Consider the following 18,490-nt stretch of genomic DNA (forward strand, 5'->3'; position numbering starts at 1 on the left):
AGCTGGCAGAGCAATGAATGTTATTTTTACCTATATACAATAGGGTAGTTTCTGCACGCGGATGCGCACACACACACCTCTAACCTCCATCCAAAGAAAAGGCACTATCAGAGTTCAAGGACACATTCTAGTCAGGCAGAAGGACACTTGATTATGAAGCAAAACTAGTGAGGAGCGTGGCCTTGGGAGGGGCCCCTGGGCCTTAGGTTCCTCACTCCTGTTTCAGGAAATACCCAGGTCCAGCACGTGCTTTGAAACACGGAAGTACAATGCATATGTTCAATACAGGTGTAAACTAAAAACTTAACACATGAAGCAGCTCAATAAGTCTTACTGGAAAAGTGATATTGGAACAAACGTCAACACAATGGAAAGTCAATGGAAAGTCAACCATCTTATCTATTAATGCTGCTGTCCCTAATCCTGCTGCTACGTATCCTGATGGTATACAGGATTAACTCTGCTGTACTCTTGATTTATATTTATTATTTTTATAGGTCACATCAGACCCAAGGTCAGTGGTGTCTCTGTAAGACCATGTCTCACCTAGTCATCTGTGACTCAGGAGTTTCTAAACTTCAGAAGCGGCAGCAAAAGAAAAGAGATTACGTAATTTCTTTACTGGATAGTGTTGTGTTCTTGTGGCAAACAGTTTGGATTCCATCCAACATAATAAGATTTCCCTTCTGACACTGCAAGATAGCAACTCCATCAGCTCCATTGCCTGCGCTCCAGCTACTCTGTACTGTTGAATAGATGGTTCCTGATTTCCCAGTGTTTTTATAGTTGCTCTTACAAATAATAATCCTTCAGAGCTACAAGGATTGGCACTAGGCCCCTCTTGCTTCTGTCGGACTGAAGGTCTTTCATTATTTTGCGTTACCTATAGTCTAAGGTTTCTAGACTCACAGCTTTTTTATTTTGTGCGATTGGAAGCCTTTATATCCAGCTCCCAATTTTCCAAGGTCTTATAGCTCTCATAAGCAGATTGGTTTTTAAACAAAACACCTCACACCAATCTGTGAAAATTGTTTGGAGGCTCACAGACAATGATTTAATATGTATAACAGCAAAGAATAGCAAGCACAGTTAATTTGTTATGCAGAGAAGCCACAACTCTCTTAAAATGTGACTCAACACACCTCAGCAGTGTAGAAGAGCTAAATGTAAGCTTCTTCGTTTGGGTACAAATTAACATGAAGAGGGGTTGATTAAGGTCATGCACCTTGACTCTATCCCGCAATCTGCTTGTGCTTAAATATATCACTTCCATGGAGGCTATGAAAATGCATCTGCTATGCAAAACTTGTATATAGCCATGATCTGGGACTCTAGAAAACGGAAGGTGGTCCCAGGCTTTAACAGAGTTGTGGGGACGCTGTCACATCTGCTCCACCACACATAGCAGCTAGGTGGGAAGGTGGGGACAGCATGCAACCACATATGGGCCAGCTCAAGAGCCAATGGACCTCGGGTTGGCTCAGTCTCACTCCATCCCCATAAAGCCTGCCCACACCTTTGCTCTACCAACTGAGCTATTTCTCACCCTCTTCAAGGGGAAGCTAGCGGGGTGATCCTGATGTCACTCTGCAGGTAGATGCTGGGAGAAGGCCAACAGAGACCAGCAGAACTGGCTTAAGGGACACCTCCATGCAATTCAACCCACCTCCCCCTGACCAACACGAAGGGGGGTTGGATTGCTCTGTTAGTCATGCTTAGAGAACCACTGCAGTTCAACTTCATATCTTTAATCCCCCTAGATTAAAGTGGATCTATAACATGACTAAGTAAATGTAAAGGTATATAAAAAAGGAAAGATTTCACTTTTCATAAAACCATTGCTTATTTATCCAGCATTGCATTTATTGGTCAACTAAAAGAAGTTTAAAATAGTAAGATAAATGCACTATCTTTTTTTTAAAAAAAGGCAAGATAAAGCCAGGCCTCAACATCTTAAAAAGGGCAACTGCTGCTACCTGCTGAATTTGAGGACAGGTGGCAGCTAGCCCGTGTGGACATAAATGATAATGGCAATAAAACTCTAGCTCTTTGTCAGAATATGAATGCCCAGTTTTCTATGATTCGCACCCGATTCGTGAACCATACCAATTTACAAATGCAATAGGAATGCATTTCCAGAGGAGCAGCGCTGTTAGTCTTTTGCAGCAAAAACAATGAAACATAATGTAAATTGAAAATACAGTGAATTTGAAAGAAACCCATGGTGTTGCATGCTCTATAGCAACTGTTTTCACCACAAGGGATGAACAAGAGCTGGAGGTTTTTTTCATGTCATCTCTGGATCTATTTTTTTACAGAAGGAAACACACACACACACACACACACACACACACACACACACACCTGGAAAAGCAACATATAAAGGTAAGGAATTTTCCTGGCTTGCAGAGAAAGGTTCCTTAACTATCTCAGTGATTCCCCCCCCCCTCCAAATTCTGCTTATATGCTGTATCTCTGTGATATTCAAAGACTAACAGCAGCTTTAACCAACCAGAAAAAGAAGAGATTTTTAAATACCGTGACTGTTGCATCGTGATGTTTCGACAAGTCTGCTGTTTTGATCATAGCAAGCCATGGCTTGGTAACGGTAGCCCTGCCCACACTCTTTGATGTCTCCTTGTACTTTCATTCCCAGCAGTACTTCTACTTTGCCCTCGGGTAAGATGCAGTCTGACCAGTTCCCCACAGGCTGGGCATTATACTTGTCACATGGACAGATCTGGGTCTCAATCAGTGGATGCAGCTGGGGATTTTTGCATTTCTCCTTCTTCTTGCTTTTTCCTGGAAGGGAGTAGAAAGAACTTCAGAAATTGCTTTCTTGGGATATCCTTTATCTGAATGGTTATTATGGTGCTTGTTATCTACAACATTGTGAAGTCTCTTATAAGTCAATGGGGTTCCCATACTGTGAATTGTCTTCGCAATTTGTGTTCCCTGTTTTGTTAGAACTGATTTCCACCACTGAAAATAATCTTAGCGCTCATCCAAACTTCCACTTGACCCACCACCTTGCCCTGGGAAAACCTGCTGTTTACCACTGAATCGAAGCAAATGTCCACTGAGTTTTCTCTGGATTGCTGGTTGCTCCGATTTAGCACTAAAGCACGGAGTGAAGGCAAAGCTTCTCAAGCCCATACCCAGAAAGTACGACACAAGAGGAAAACCACTCAGACCTGTGCATTCGAGACATCGGAGAAGCAGAAGTGGGGATGAGCCCGTAGTGGAAACTCTATTTAAAATACATCACTATGTGAAAGCTTTATTACTTCAATCCAAATCTGAAACCCGTATCTACCTTCTTGCCATTTCAATGGGCCTCAGTAGATGCTGCCATGTTTTCCTTTGCTCAGAAATAATACAATTTTTATGAGATGTGATAAGATGCGTCTCGGAAAGACAGTGGGGTCATTAAAATGTTTACCAGCATAGACAGAACAGAGACAGTCGATATAGCACCAGTAATTCTCTGTTCTGATTAAACTAGGCGCTCTTCCTATTGCTCATTAAATAATAACCAGGCCCTAAAGTGGAAGAGATCCAAATCAGATAATGTGCAGCTTTCATTGGACCAACGTTATTTTGGGTAGAAATAAGCAAGTTTTCGAGTTACACAGAATTCCTTGTCTTTCATTTCCTACATTTCTTTAGCCCTGCAAATTGGATTATAGGATCTAGATCATGCATATCAATCCTGTGTCTAATGATGTTGCCACCATCTTCATGACACTCACATGGAGTGTCATGACACCCACTTGGGAGTGTCTGTCTAGCAAAAGATGAGTCTACTTACTGACTCAAAGCCAAGACTTTCAGTTTTTTCTTTATTCAGCAATTCTGCACCCAGGATGCTAAAATCTCATTGACTTCAATTGAATTGAAGCAGTCAAAGTGTCTACAGGACTGCAGCCCAGCTATTTAACCTTGTTTCTGAAAGTCCTTCCCCTGTCAGGAGTATATACAATTTCTTACGTAGTAAATGTGGAGTAGTTGCAGCATTCTGAAGTTGAACCAAAACCACTGTTATGAAAAATAGCCTGCAATCCATTGACACACATCTCTAAATTCCTGTCACTAGTGCTCAGAAGACTGCTAGCATTATTTCAAACTGTATTCTACAACTTCATGGCAGATGGCACATAAATTCTTTTTCGGGTAGGTGGAAAATAAAGCATTATCAATAATAAATGATAATGGAAGACCTCAATTCCTCCTAGAAAATTTTGGATTTTTTCCTCCCAGGGATAATAGAGTTGGAAGGGACTCCAAAGGTCATCTAGTACAAGGTCCTGCAATGCAGGAATATCAACTAAAGCATCCATGACTGATTACTTTTACATAAAAATAACTTGCATAATGATGTTATGTACAAAAAGAAGCAGAAGTCCATGGATGTCTATTGTCAAATGTAACATATTCTTTTCATGATTTCTTGGGAGGGCTATGCACGTATATACGTTTGTTTGTTTGTTTGTTTGTTTGTTTGTTTGTGTTTGTTTTTTCCTTGATTGTCTGAAATCACAGTATAGATTTGGAATATATATCCACTTCTACTAGAATATGTATGTCTAACCTTACAGATGATTCCGTATGGATCAGTTAATGCACTACCTTGGGCAATACAAATCAATTCAATATTCATACAAGGAAGGCTTTTCTGGTCAAGTTGTTTCCAGTGACACCTTACCCAACTAATGTCAACAGTTTCTGCATTTCAGTCATTTTAGGGGTTCTACCTGCTCCCTAAGTAAATTTCTCACTGCAGCACTAGTCCTACTACTACCAACAAAGTTTCTCTTGATATTTTCCAACCCTTACCAATAAGAGAGCGCTTTCTTGTCCTAAATGCTCCACAATCCCCATTGCAAGAAGAGAACTTTGACCAGCTTGTGAACTGACAGTCATCTTGGCACGGGATTTGGCAGGGTTGCGTTAAAGGTGGCAAAGAGCCTGCATGCTTAAGGCATTCGCTGATGTCAGCCTGTCCGCCATCTTGCTTGCGACAAGTAATAGCTGGAAGGAGAGAAGCAGAAAGAATTATAATGAGTTGCTAGGCCTTTTGTAAGTAAGACAATGGAGCACCTAACCAGCAGAGTCACCCACATTTGATTTAGCTCAACTGGCAATAGGTTCAAGAACAGTAACATTCTGCTTGGGATCTCTGGTACCATGGGACTGTTTTCAAATTTCAGAAAATGCAAAATGCTGCACGTCTCTCATATAATTCAGATCAGCAAGTGACATTAAAAATGCAGCACAGAAATACAATACAAGCCATTCTACAAAGGAAGGAATAAATGCCATCTATTATTCTGCCCCATTTTGCTGTATAATTTAACTGCCCTATATTACTAACTTTCCCAAATAATGGGTATACTGAGATATGAATTGAGCTTTTTATAATTTTAAATATACTATAATTATATTCACAGTTGATACACACTTTGAAGAGAAATGTATTTGCTCCATAGGAAAGCAGGAAGGTATGTCTACCTTAAAATGCTTTGTAGCTTGAACATTATATTAAACCTCCATATAAAAACACAAAAGATCTTCTCTCTAGCAATAATGGCATAAGGAGCTTGTAATGGAGAAAACCAATGAATATATTTTAAACACAATTTAACAGTATAATGTATCTAGGTTTAGGTTTTTAAACACAGTGTAAGTTGCTGGGGACATTTGAGTAACAAGCAACTTGTAATAATAATAATAATAATAATAACAACAACAACAACAACAACAACAACAACAACAATAGGCATACCAGTAGATTAGGGAGTGGTAACATGTGACCCTCCAGATGTTGCTGTACTACAACTCCCATCAGCCCCACCTAACATGGGCAACAGTTGGGTAGCATGGGAGTTGAAGTCCAGCAACGTCTGGAGAACCATGGGTTCACCACTCCTGCCGCAGTGCTGCAAATTAGGCTCCATTTTCTCTGAGATTTGCAGTCCTACACACACTTACCTGGAAGTCCCATTGAACTAACTGAGACTTACTTCTGAGTAAAGATGCATAGGCTGTACCATTTATGCAGATTACGCTGCATTACTGTTTCTGACCAGCAAGTTCTATTTTGCTTGTAAGGCATGCGTGGTTGTGTGTGTGTGTGCGTGTGTGTGTGTAATACTATACCGATGTACTTATTGACTTCAATGGGACTTATTGCCAGTTAAGTGTAATGCAGTCATAATGAAATACCTCAAAAAGAATACTTGAACGCAGCCCTAAACTACACAGTGAACTTCTACACCTTGACTTTGCTCAACAGCTATGCAGCCTGATGTTATGTATATTTATTTATTCAGAAGTATGCCTCACAGAATTGAATAGGATTCAATCCCAAGCATGCATAGGATTGAATCAAAGGAAAAAGAAAAAATAACTTTTTATGAGCTGTATGTTCCTGAGTTCTCAACTGCAAGTTGCATGATGAAATGCTCCAATATCAGACAACTGCTGCCTCCCTAGCAAATATTATGATTCCAACTCTTTGAAAATCTATCCTTTATTTGTAGCCCAGGATTCCAAAGGCAGGACCTATCCATGACCCTCATGGTTCCCAGAACTGTAAATACTATTTCACTGTCTCCAAACTCAGTTAATTGGCCAGAGATTAATTTTTCCTGTGTGGTTTAATAGACTCCCCATATCTGAAGAGATGAAATGTGAATTCTAAATGGTAAAATGGCAGCTATAAACTTTCTGACATACTAGCATAACCAAGGAAACAATATAATAAATGTGAACCCACAAATGTGCAAGGCTTTTTAGTGGCGCACAGAGGACTCTTTATGAACAAATATAAATGGAGGGTCATGTATAGTCTTTGCTCTTTCTACATTTATAACTGAAATATACAGTTTTGCCTCCAAGGCACAATCTATAGCGGTATAGTATGGAGAGGGACCATGAGGAATTCCAAGGGCGACAACAAAATCTGTGTTGCAACCACCACATGATCCTTAGCTACAAATAGGTTCAGCCACCCAAAAAGCAGTTACAACCCCTAGTCAAGAAAGTCTTGAAACAATTGTTGTAGAGATAAAATAAGCAGATTGATTAAATTCATTTATTTAGGATTTATATTAGGGGTCTGCATCAACCACAAGATTCAGTGATTCATAAAACAGCTTGCCTCATTGTAAAACACTTTGCGGTCTGCCCAACTCAACTCAGGTCCAGCTCAAATCAACTTCGTTTCTCCTCCCCGCATGCACTAATCCAGAAATGACTATGGTTTTTCTCCTTTTGACAGAAGTGGATCAGATCTATAAACATGGTCTTACTGACTAATGGGTCCTGGCAGTGCTATTTTTCTAGAAAAAGAGTTGCCAAAATTCATCCTTGTTCTCTTAGAATGGCGATGGTGTCTACCTGAGAGGTACCAGAACTGAGTTCCAGCAAGTTCTGGCAGAAAAAAAGCTCTTGGTCGAGGAGGGTTGCTGTTTTTCATGTGGGCACCTTTATAATTTGATTTACTAGTTTATTTTTTTTTAAGGAAACATGTATTTCTTATTTATTTATTTATTGAATAACTGAATGAACTTTACAGGCAAGGTCATCCCTTCTGAGGACATGAGTTCAGCCAAATATCATAAGGCAGCTGCAGTGCTCTTCCCCTGCAAACTCAGCTATTTTGAGTTGTGTTTAAAAAGAAAAAAAACACGGGGGGGGGGGGGACAAGGAACCACTTTATTTCCCTTAGCGTTCTGTGAGTAATTGGTCTGAAACTTGCGGACATGAGACAAGTATCCCTGGGTAAGATCCATGCCAAATTGCAGTTAAATACATCCAGGGGAAACTGAGCTTGAACATGTTTAAAGTTTTTATATATATATAGGGATTCACTTTTCCCTGTGTGACCATTTGCAAGCTTGAATTGTCAGTCACAACAGAGCCTTCTCTCTCCTCTCCCTATCCTGACATTTTTCTGAAGTTTAGACAGACACCTCAGTCCTACAAAGCTGCTCTTTCCCCCAACACGCTGGGATTGGAGGCTGCTGGAAAAACTATTCCCTTCCATTGCAAGCTACAGTCACAAAGGAGCTCCCTCTCCTGATTCTGGCATCTTTCTTAAATTAGAGATTGGCCTTTAGTTTCTGCTAAGCTGTTCCTTCTTCCTCATACCCCCACTCTGGCAAAGTTTAAAGACATAGTTTTGCTTTTCATGGACATGTGTTTACAGCTTTCTTTTTATGTCTGTATTTCTGAAGTGTACCGAAGCACTACAGGAGTTCTGCTTTGGCCCCTAACTGCCTTGTATAAATCCTTCACCTTGTTGAAGTCCCAAATCCCTCCAAGGCACCTTGTCTTGTCTTGCTGTTTAGGATTCATTCAATTCCAGTGCACACCTCAATAAATACTCTGATTTTTAAATTAAAAATGAATCAAGTTGCTTACTACTACTACTACTACAAAACAGTGTTCCCCAAACTTGGGTCTCCAACAGTTTTTGGACTACAACTCCCATCATCCCTAACTGGCAAAACCAGAGGTCAGGGATGGAGGGAATTATAGTCCAAAAACAGCTGGAGACCAGAGTTTGGGAAACACTGCAATAAAATCAGACATATACAATTCCATAGTCAATTAAAATACGTTTTTAAGCATAAAAAACACAACAAATGAGAGCAGTAAGACAGCAGAATAAACAGCAGAACTAATCTCAGTAAAACTGCAGACTGCATCTTAAAAGTCAGGCTAAAAGAAAAGTCTTTATATGTTGGTGAAAAATAGAGGGTAAGAGAGTCTGATGATGTTTAATGAGGAGGGAATTGCAAAACTGTGGTGCCACTGCTGAAAAGGCTATTCTCCTGTTCCTGCCTGCCTAGCACCACATTTCATTTCAGGGAGTGGTAGTAGTAGTAGTAATAATAATAATAAGAAGAAGAAGAATATCACCAGCTCACCCTGGATTAACTGAGAGCTGGTTCTTAGGTTCTCTTTCCCTGTTCATGTCTTTAACATGCATGTAGGAAAATGGGAAGCGGAAGGAGGAAACTATCCATCTTTGTGATTTCAGGACAGTCAAACGTGTATGTGACACACAGAGCACAGGGGACCAGCTTTGAAAATCTCAGATTTTTTCATATGCCATCTATAGCATCATGACTTACATGGCACCAGGCAATTGGTATCTGGCCCATTTTCTACTCTGACAGCCAGCAGCTACCCAGAGTCTCGGGTAGAGATCTTTCCTACAGTGGCAGACTTTGTGCTTTCAAATCTCAGCGGCGCCCTGTGCAATGCCAAAACTCAGCACCCTCTGCCCTAGCTTTCTGTGGTTCGTCATAGCTGCAGTGCCCCCTCTTGGCACCCAGTTGTGCTCCCCTAAATCCACCTCTGTTTCTCATCATCCTGTTGTTACCTGATTCTTTTAACTGGAGATGCCATAGATTGAACCTGGAACCATCTGCATGCAGACCATCTGTTCTGCTACTGACGCACGTTCTCACACAACAAGTTTCACTGCCATCTGATTGTTTGGCAGGCAGAGAAGTGCATGAAATGCACCTTCTGAACAAGGCCACCATACAACCAGCCAGCCTGCTATACCTTGTGTCAGAAAATGTGCCAAGCATATCGACCCATGGGAATCTGGCATAAAACGATCACAGAAACATGTATGCCCCTTAAGAAATCACCTTAGTGAAAAGAAAAGGCTTCGGATAAGATAGATGCATTTTAATGGGCTACAGAGCACAAATTATTAGAAGAGAAAAGGTGGTCTGGTTACGCAGCAGACCACATTCTCCCCTGAAATTCTATATTCACTGCACATCCTAATACAATTTAAGTTGCATGCTCCTTCAGCCAAGTCCACATGCTTTATTTACATGGTGAAAATGGCACCTGGAACCAGAAATCAGTCTCTTATCATGCTGTGGCAGACTAATAATTAATCACACCCACTCCCATCAAATTGATTACAGACATTAGCAGTGAGAACACCAAATGTGATTATTCTGAATTAAACACAAATAATTGTAAAATGTTTCCATAAAGAACAAGGATGCAGTTGCCAGCAAAATTTAATTTAACATGGGTTCACTTAACATACGTTTCCCTATTGAACATTTAGGGTCTCCCAGAAGAGTGGTATGAAATAAACTGTGCTTCAAATTTTGTAGACAAAAGACCTTGATATAATTAGGGCTGATAGCATAGCTTGAACTACACCACAAGGGGCCATAAGCTGATAAATTATTATTGTGGGGATAATTAAATACAAAGTCTGCTTTGTGTATGCAAATGAGGGCCATTTTGGTACTTAAAAAAAACAAAAAACTTTAAGTGCCCAGGTCAAACACTGCCAAATCATACTGTGTCTCAAATAAGCATCTTTCTAGCTTACCATGAAATATTATATGGCTTTAACTCTTTGTGATGGGCTATGCTGTCTGATTTCAGCCATATATAGATAATTTCATTCATTACCTCTATCAATCTCTCTTATGTTCAAAGGCAATACTTTATGAGTCCATTGTTCCTTTCACTGCACACATCTACTCTTGCAAAAACATGCCAGTGATGGGAGGAGTCAGAGGCAAAAGTGGACAAAGTACTATGCAAAGTTCACCTTTGTACAATACGTAGGTTCTACACACGCTTGACACATCCTTCTCTATCCTTCTTCCAAGCAGCCAAGAGACATTATCAGAATTGTACCAACACAATTTGTTCATCTTTATCACCAGCAAACTAGAAATGGCACAGGGGAGAGATCAAGAATGGGCCTTCACAACTCATGCACTCCCAAACTTTCAACTCTGGGTACAAGAGAGAGATGGGGACTTCACCCTTTCCTCAACAACCATTCCCCAACACTACTCCACCAACTGCATTGTCTCCAAGCCAGGCATAGGCAAACTCAGCCCTCCAGATGTTTTGGGACTACAATTCCCATCATTCTGGGCCACTGGTCCTGTTAGCTAGGGATGCTGGGAGTTGTAGTCCCAAAACATCTGGAGGGCCGAGTTTGCCTATGCTTGCTCCAAGCTTTATTCTGGACCCATGTTTCTGTTGCAAACACAGATCTAGCCTGGATTGGGCTGCAAGTAGAGAAAGCTGGTATGGTGGAGTTGCGAAGGAAAGCCATCACACAATACTGTATTCCTCCCCAAAAGTTGCCATTGCAAATCATGGTCCCCTGGGCTCAATTTTCATTGCAAAAGCAGGGGCCTGGCTTTAAAAACACAGGGCTGAGACAGAACATGTAGCTTTGCCCCTAAGGCTTCACACTTCCTTCGAACTGACAGTTTCCCCAACCAAATAATAGCTTCTCTTCTCTGTATGTAATACTCTCCCAAGAGCAAACAGGAAATACGGTGCAGAGACAGCTGCATAGGTTTTCAGAAATATATGTTAAAATTCTAAATGTTCAGGACGAGAGTGAGGCAGATTAGCACTAGCTTTTCACTGCTCCGAGAGTAAAAATATTTTAATTCAAGTGAAATGACCTTTTGCGCTCAAGCCTCTGTGTTGGGTCATTACGTAAGAAATGAAACAGGAGAGGCTCTGGCACAATTGTCATTCCTCCACCCTAGAGAGGTTCTTGACCAAAATAGCAAGGCTTTTGTAGGTCAGGCATGAAATGTTGTAGAGTCGCTGTGTCAAGGGAGAACTAAGCATGCTCTACACAGCATTGTACTTCGTTTCCACTGTGATTTTTCCGACCGTCTCTTACAAGAAAACCAAACATCAGTCTATTTATTTCTTCTTCTTGAGAAGATGTGTGGCTTTAGAGACGTAAGATTTAAAAGTTAGCTAAGCCTTTTGAAAAAGGTCAGAATCCGGGTAAGAGCTCTCGCTCACGCAATTTCATTTTTAGTCCAAATTTTCATGCTGCGTTTTTTAACAGTGCTTCTTGAGCATCCATTATCAAGGCTTTTTTCTTTCTTTTTTTAGAAATTTCCCTCGCCTGATTGCAGATGCACAGTGCTTTCCCACAATATGGTGATCGTCTTTAAATAACAATCTTTGGCATGGGGTAAAATTTGTTTTATTTTGCTGTTTCTATGCTCAGCTATATAAATAGGAGAAGGGGGGGGGGAGGAAACAGTTGATTAAAAAATAAAATAAAGACATGCTCTTGCTGACAAAAACCCGAAGAAAATTGGCCCCAGTCTAAAGTTGTGACATGTTCATTTTACACAGGCGTGATTTGCAATAAAAGCTCAATTACACAGGACAGCTAGAATCAAAGCTGTCTTGGAGGAGGACTCCTTCTGCTAAATTTCTGATTCATGATGGCACTTTTGCAGTCACACAAGCTCAGTGTGTGTTAAAAAAGCTGAAAAAAATGCTAATATATTAGGCATGGGTTTGTTCTAATAATGTCTGTGAGCTGACAAATGCAGCCTCTTCCATATTTGTTTTACCCATTGCTGCTCTTGTGCATCTTTATTTCATTTCCAGTTTGTCCATGATAAACAGCGCCATAGCCAAATATACATGGCTGAGGTATGCTCATCCCATGTCACCATCAGCACTATAGTATCTATGGTGCTAACCCAGCAAAGTGGGGCAAATGCCAAGGTTGACCGCTTGCCAGTGGCAGCAGAACAGGTCTGCATTCATACAATTCAAAACATTGCATTGTTTACTTTTCTTTCTTTGGAAAACCCAGAGCAAAGTGGTCAAAATATATACACATTTGTAAAACCGACATACATTGGACAGGGCACAGTATTCAAAATGTCCACTTTTTCTTTTCTTTTTTAAGGTGTGTACACATAACCCTGATTATCTCTCTCAGATAATATGGATGAATCCCAGCTTCTTAGAAGAGCAAGGATGAAAAGAACTGCGGAATAAGAATCTGTGCATATCACATTTACACAATAGACAATACTTCACTTGCAGTGAAATTATGAGGAGGATGAATTTTATTTCAATTTATATCCTGCTCTTCCTCCTAAAGGAGCTCAGGCAGAGGACACAACAATATCAAATGTTCTAAAAACTTTATCTCAGGTCAGTGATTTCAGATGTTAATTATTTGAGTAACTCCAATACCTTTCACACAATATCATGTTAATAACTCCAGTTCAACAGTTCTGTGAAGACAAGACACCCTGGGGTACCTTTCCTGGTTTTCAACAACTTCATGCTAATGCCTGATTTGTTACTGCTGTTGATTTTACAAAGTCTAAAACTCTTAGCACTTGCAGCGGACAGGGGTGTCAGGAATCCACATGAGGTTGTGATAGAGCACAGTGATAATCTATTGTGATAATTAACTGTGCTAATGATTGATAGCATAAATTACAGTGACAATTATCTAACCTCTTGCTTGTAGACCGGGCCCACATGTCTCCTGAGCACCGGGGCTGCCTTGACGAACATTCCATGGTGCGAGTTGACACCTGCGCCATTTATGCGTCTTCCATCTATAGCAGAAAAATACCGTGTGAATGCAAGCCATTTGTCAGAGCTTTAGATGAGCAAATGTGCAAATAGCACAATATTAAGACCAATCTGTTCTCCTCCTTGCCACCTTCTGTCCCCTCAATTTTCTTCGCTCTAAAATTGCTGTTGCCTTAACTAAAAGTTGAGGGTAATCTACATATTTTTAGCTGCCGCTTGTCCTCATATCTGAAGAAATATACATAAAAGGCCATTTTCTTGCAGGTGACACCTACAACAATATTTGCATTACCTATATTTATAATTCTGCTCTATGTCCTAGACTAGACAGTATTAAAGTGATGAAAACAATGTTAAAAAACATTCTTAGCCTAACATGTGGCTAAATAGTCTTCCATATATTAAAAAATAAATAAATCCCCGTACAAAACGATGTGGGAAACCTTCCAAGCCCCCCCCCACCCGATGTCACTGAGTCACAACACCCATCAACCCCAGCAAGCGTGGCCAATGGCTAGGGATTATGGGATTTGTAGTTCAGTGTACCATATTAGCTGCTTGGTTGTAGACCAAATTTTCTACTCTCTTGTATATGTTTAACAAACCATATACTGATCAATTTTGGCTCCCAGCTGCAGCTACCTGTGGGCATATGTTATGTTTAGGAAAGGGTCATAGCTCAGTAGCAGAGCATTTGCCTTTCTTACCAAAGGTGCTAGGTTCAATTCCTGGCATCTCCACTTAAAGCTGGGAGCCAGTCCTACCTGAATCAGTATAAGACAACTTCCTATGTTCCCATATCATGGATGCATGTAGAAATGTAACATGTAAATCAAATCTGGGACCCTAGTTCTCAGTGAGGTACTAAAGTTTACGAAGCAAACTTACATCTAGGTTGTGCTTCTTCAGACTGTGGTTGGAGACAATCACAGCCTTCTATGTGACATATCATTTTGTTCAGGGACCTTTTTTTAATCCAGAATATTACTTTTTATAAGGAAGTGGGAGCATGACTTCCCACTTGCAGTCTGAAACGTTAAGCCCAGGTTTATCACCTCCCTTAGAGTTTGGAAGAAACGAGCAACATTTTCGTCACTGATCATGCATTATCAGTGCTATTTAAGCCACTAATTCACGGAAACCTTTAGTAATTCTGTCGGCAGGACAAGTGCTGCATAACCCACTTTGGAATTTCAGTTGAGTTATGCAGAACTGCATCAGATAAAATATGTGCATCTAGGCTATTTTTGACGCTCTAAATTTGCTTTAGTGAAAAAGCCTTTCTACTGTGCTTCTCTATGGAGGTCATTTTAATTATAGGGTTTTGCTTTTCTAAAAGTTCTTCCACATATTGACTTGGAAAATGCAGGTCCAGTTCAATATGAATTCACTGTCACTGAATAACAAAATGGAAGGGAAGCCACAGTTAAATAACCAAAATGAAGGCTTACAGAATTATTTAGGCACCTGTTCTACTCAATAATTGCCTTCTGTATATTTATTCAAATACCTATGGGTACCTGACTCATAAATATACATTTCACACGAAAGGGCTACTCATAACTATATGCTTGGTGCTGCTCAACAGCTTTAACAAAAAAAGACAGGTCATCATTCCAAGTTCCTGTATTTAAAGCATGTCTGGAATTATCCAGAGTATCCACCATTTCCAACATATTTTCACATCAAATTTAAGACATAATACATAGGGCTTTTCACAGTGCAGTATCTACACAGAGAGAACCACTGTATATAGATATTGCACCATGAAAAGTCCTTTGTATTATTTTCCATATTGGATATTCGCCGTCTTGTTCCATCAGCCATTCCAATAGACTTGAATTGTTTGGAGTGAAATGATTATGGGCATGGCTGCTATAATTTGGTTGCTTCAGGAACAAGCACTGGTGGTCTAGCTAGAAGTAGCTCAGCCTGCTCTACAAAAAATAAATGTGACTTGCTTTTTATATACTTGTTCTTGAACCGAAACAAGAGTCAAGTAATTCTCTTTCGTATAGTTTGCACTGCTAACCAAATGGGAAATAAACTACTGTTCATGTTTGGTGTATCTGCACAAAACAAAATGAAGAACTTTACTGCTGAAGTTACTGCTAGAGTAAACTGCCATAAATTTAGAATAAAGCTAGGAAACAATAATGGCAAGAGAAAATAAATTATCCCCAACATTTGGAGTGTATTTTTGGCCGCCTCAAGTCCTGCAATTACATTCTCAAGGAACCATCAAATAGATATTCTACAATCTCCTAATGGATTTTAAGTGTATGTCTCTGGTAGAGGACCAAGGTAACCCCATGCTTTAATAACCTTTATTTATATTGCACTGTCAAGTAAAATCACAGGAAGGACATTTCAACAGGGACTGGTGGATAGAGGAATTGGATCAGAGTGAGGACTTCTCCACCCTGGTCTGCCACCCAGGCTCTACCCCTCAGCTTGCCCCTGATAGGCTAATTTCAAACTTCAAGATGGCAGCTGGCTGGGGAGGCATTCCAAAGGCCAGCCACCATGGCAAAGTCCTTTCGCTCCCTTGATGTTTGAGGGGCTGCTACACTGGGCCACAACCGCCACCTACTTCCAGACCAGATAAGCGGCCACTTTCTGAACAGGAGCTTCCATGTGCTGTGAGAGATTGGGAATGAACTGAGAGAAGATCTGCAGGGAGGAGGACTGCCACAAGAGGCTGCCATCTAATGAGTGTAAGTTAACTGTATTGAACCTTCGTGGAATACCTTGTGAAATGGAGATGATTCTGTTTTGCCTTGTACACTACTATTTTTATTTCTGTATTCATTTCTATTCTCTCTCCTGTTCAGCTTTAAGACTGGATTAGTGCATTTGCACTGTTTTATATAGTGTCATATGGACTGATTTTTTAAAATGGTGTATTGACATATCTACTTTGGCTAGTGTCCAACTAAGTCATATTAAAAGCACACCCACTGAAATTAATGTATCTAAATTCATCATATCCACTATTTTCAATGGGTCTACTCTAAGACGTTGGTTACAACCCATTATGATTATTTGCACTTGTTCTTATTATGGCTTGCACCCAATGCTAGTCCTACTCAGAGCAGACCGACTGAAATAAATGGACATCACAAACGTGGCTCCATTAATTTCAGTGGATCTGCTTTGAGGAATACTTAGCTGCACAAAACCCTAAATTTTCTGAATGGCTATTGCTGTCCATTCGATTTGTTGTGACCTGTTTCAGACACAATGTTGTAAGAAAGTAGCATACGAATAAACTGATGGCGATAACTTGTTGTTAACTGCCTCCAAGTGACCTATGACACATTTACATCACAATATAAACACATTTACACAAGAAACACAAGAAACTCATAACAAAAAGCACACAATGCAATGATGATGGCAAATCCCATTTGGAACTCAAAGCTGCCAAGGAAATGGGCACTTGCTCAGCAAATTTGAATGGGACACGCTTCCACTTTCAGTATGGAACTCCCTCATAAAAGATAATGTGGTGTGAGGTAACATATTGCCTTCAGCTGTGTACTGGACCTGCATCGCCTATATATGTCATGAAGATGGATGGATTGTGTGCATACGCCCAGCACAACAGAAAGACCAGAATTAGATGAACCATTCTTCATAAACAAATTCTCCTTATATTCTATCTGGGTGTCACTACCACTATTCTCTTAACCTTCTCTCTGTGGGAAAGCCACAGGAAATAGCCACTACTATTTCAGTGACAGTGGAAATCACTAATAACCCCATTACCTGATTTGGTCATGGATTTTATTTCCAGCCCCCAAAGTGAAAACGTTCCTCTGGCTCCAAGATTGGCCATCACGATATTTACACCACATTAAAAAGATGTCTGACCTATCACCCTTATTCTATGAGTGATATTATCAGACACAATGGGATGAATTCACCAACGCTTTGCAAATGAGGTAATCGTGGCATTTGAAAGCAGTCGGAGCATGTTACTGTCTGAACAAGCCATTTTTGTATTGCTAAATTAAGATGACAAATTGCCTGTGAAACTCAGGCAATATCCCATTATGGGGAGAAGGAATTAATGCCAAAGCTCAGAAAGCTCCTTTGTGGCTTGGCTGCTTTCTGCTAATGTTTTGCTACAAAGATAGCAACAGCCACCTCCACCTGTCAGAGACTCTGCCCACAAGAGACCTAGATGGCCTAGTGTTATTATGGTTCCACACATTCTCCCAAAGAACCCAAATAGCATTGATAATGCTAATAATGCTTGCTAAATATTACTTACGCAACACACATTGTAATCTTTACAATGCCTCTGTAAAAATAGGCCAATTTTTTTTGCTGAAACGTAATACACAAAAACTAGAAGTAGGAAGCTCTGGAGTACAAAACATCTGAGGTAGATTCCTCATAGAAGAAGACAAATTCCCTCCCTTCCTGAATGCATACAAATCTCACAAAAACAAGTTATTTTTTGACAGAAACTCTACACTGATAAAAGTTAAGAGACTCTTCCGTTAAGAGCATCACCTGAAAAACAAGCAGACAGGAGGAGCTTCACAATCTTTTTCTTCATACAAAGTATCTGGGCAGTCTCGGCCACCATTCGCAGGGAGTTGCAAGATCACTCGATGCCGAGATTGTTTTGTCACTTTCATATCCCCTGTAAATGAACATACAGTGCACTTTACTCTCCTCACACCACATACACAAGTTGAACAATCATGTTGAGATCACAGTAAATAGCTGCATAAATAAACTGTATAGAATAGATTAGGTAAAGGTAAATTTACCCCAACCGTTAGGTCCAGTCGCGGACGACTCTGGGGTTGCGGCACTCATCTTGCTCTATAGGCTGAGGGAGCCGGTGTTTGTCCGCAGACAGCTTCTGGGCCATGTGGCCAGAATGACTAAGCTGCTTCTGGTGAACCAGAGCAGACCACAGAAACACCATTTACCTTCCCGCCAGAGCAGTACCTATTTATCTACTTGCACTTTGACGTGATTTTGAACTGCTAGGTGGGCAGGAGCTGGGACCGAGCAACGGGAGCTCACCCCGTCACAGGGATTCGAACCACCAACCTTCCGATTGGCAAGCCCT

General features: G+C 40.5%; 1 protein-coding gene across 4 annotated transcripts in view; it reads right to left on the reverse strand.

Moving 5' to 3' along the window:
* THSD7A (thrombospondin type 1 domain containing 7A) overlaps positions 1–18,490 on the reverse strand; it is a 266,321-nt gene that overhangs the window by 53,302 nt on the left and 194,529 nt on the right. For all 4 annotated transcript variants that reach the window (XM_077936976.1, XM_077936978.1, XM_028749885.2 and 1 more), the window contains 4 exons: positions 17,920–18,052; positions 13,315–13,418; positions 4,837–5,031; positions 2,539–2,802 (listed from right to left, as the gene is read on the reverse strand). In XM_077936976.1, the coding sequence (XP_077793102.1) occupies positions 2,539–2,802; positions 4,837–5,031; positions 13,315–13,418; positions 17,920–18,052 (696 nt within the window). The remainder of the gene's footprint in view (positions 1–2,538; positions 2,803–4,836; positions 5,032–13,314; positions 13,419–17,919; positions 18,053–18,490) is intronic.

This window comes from Podarcis muralis, chromosome 12, assembly GCF_964188315.1.
Source record: "Podarcis muralis chromosome 12, rPodMur119.hap1.1, whole genome shotgun sequence".
Classification (NCBI taxonomy): Eukaryota; Metazoa; Chordata; class Lepidosauria; order Squamata; family Lacertidae; genus Podarcis; species Podarcis muralis.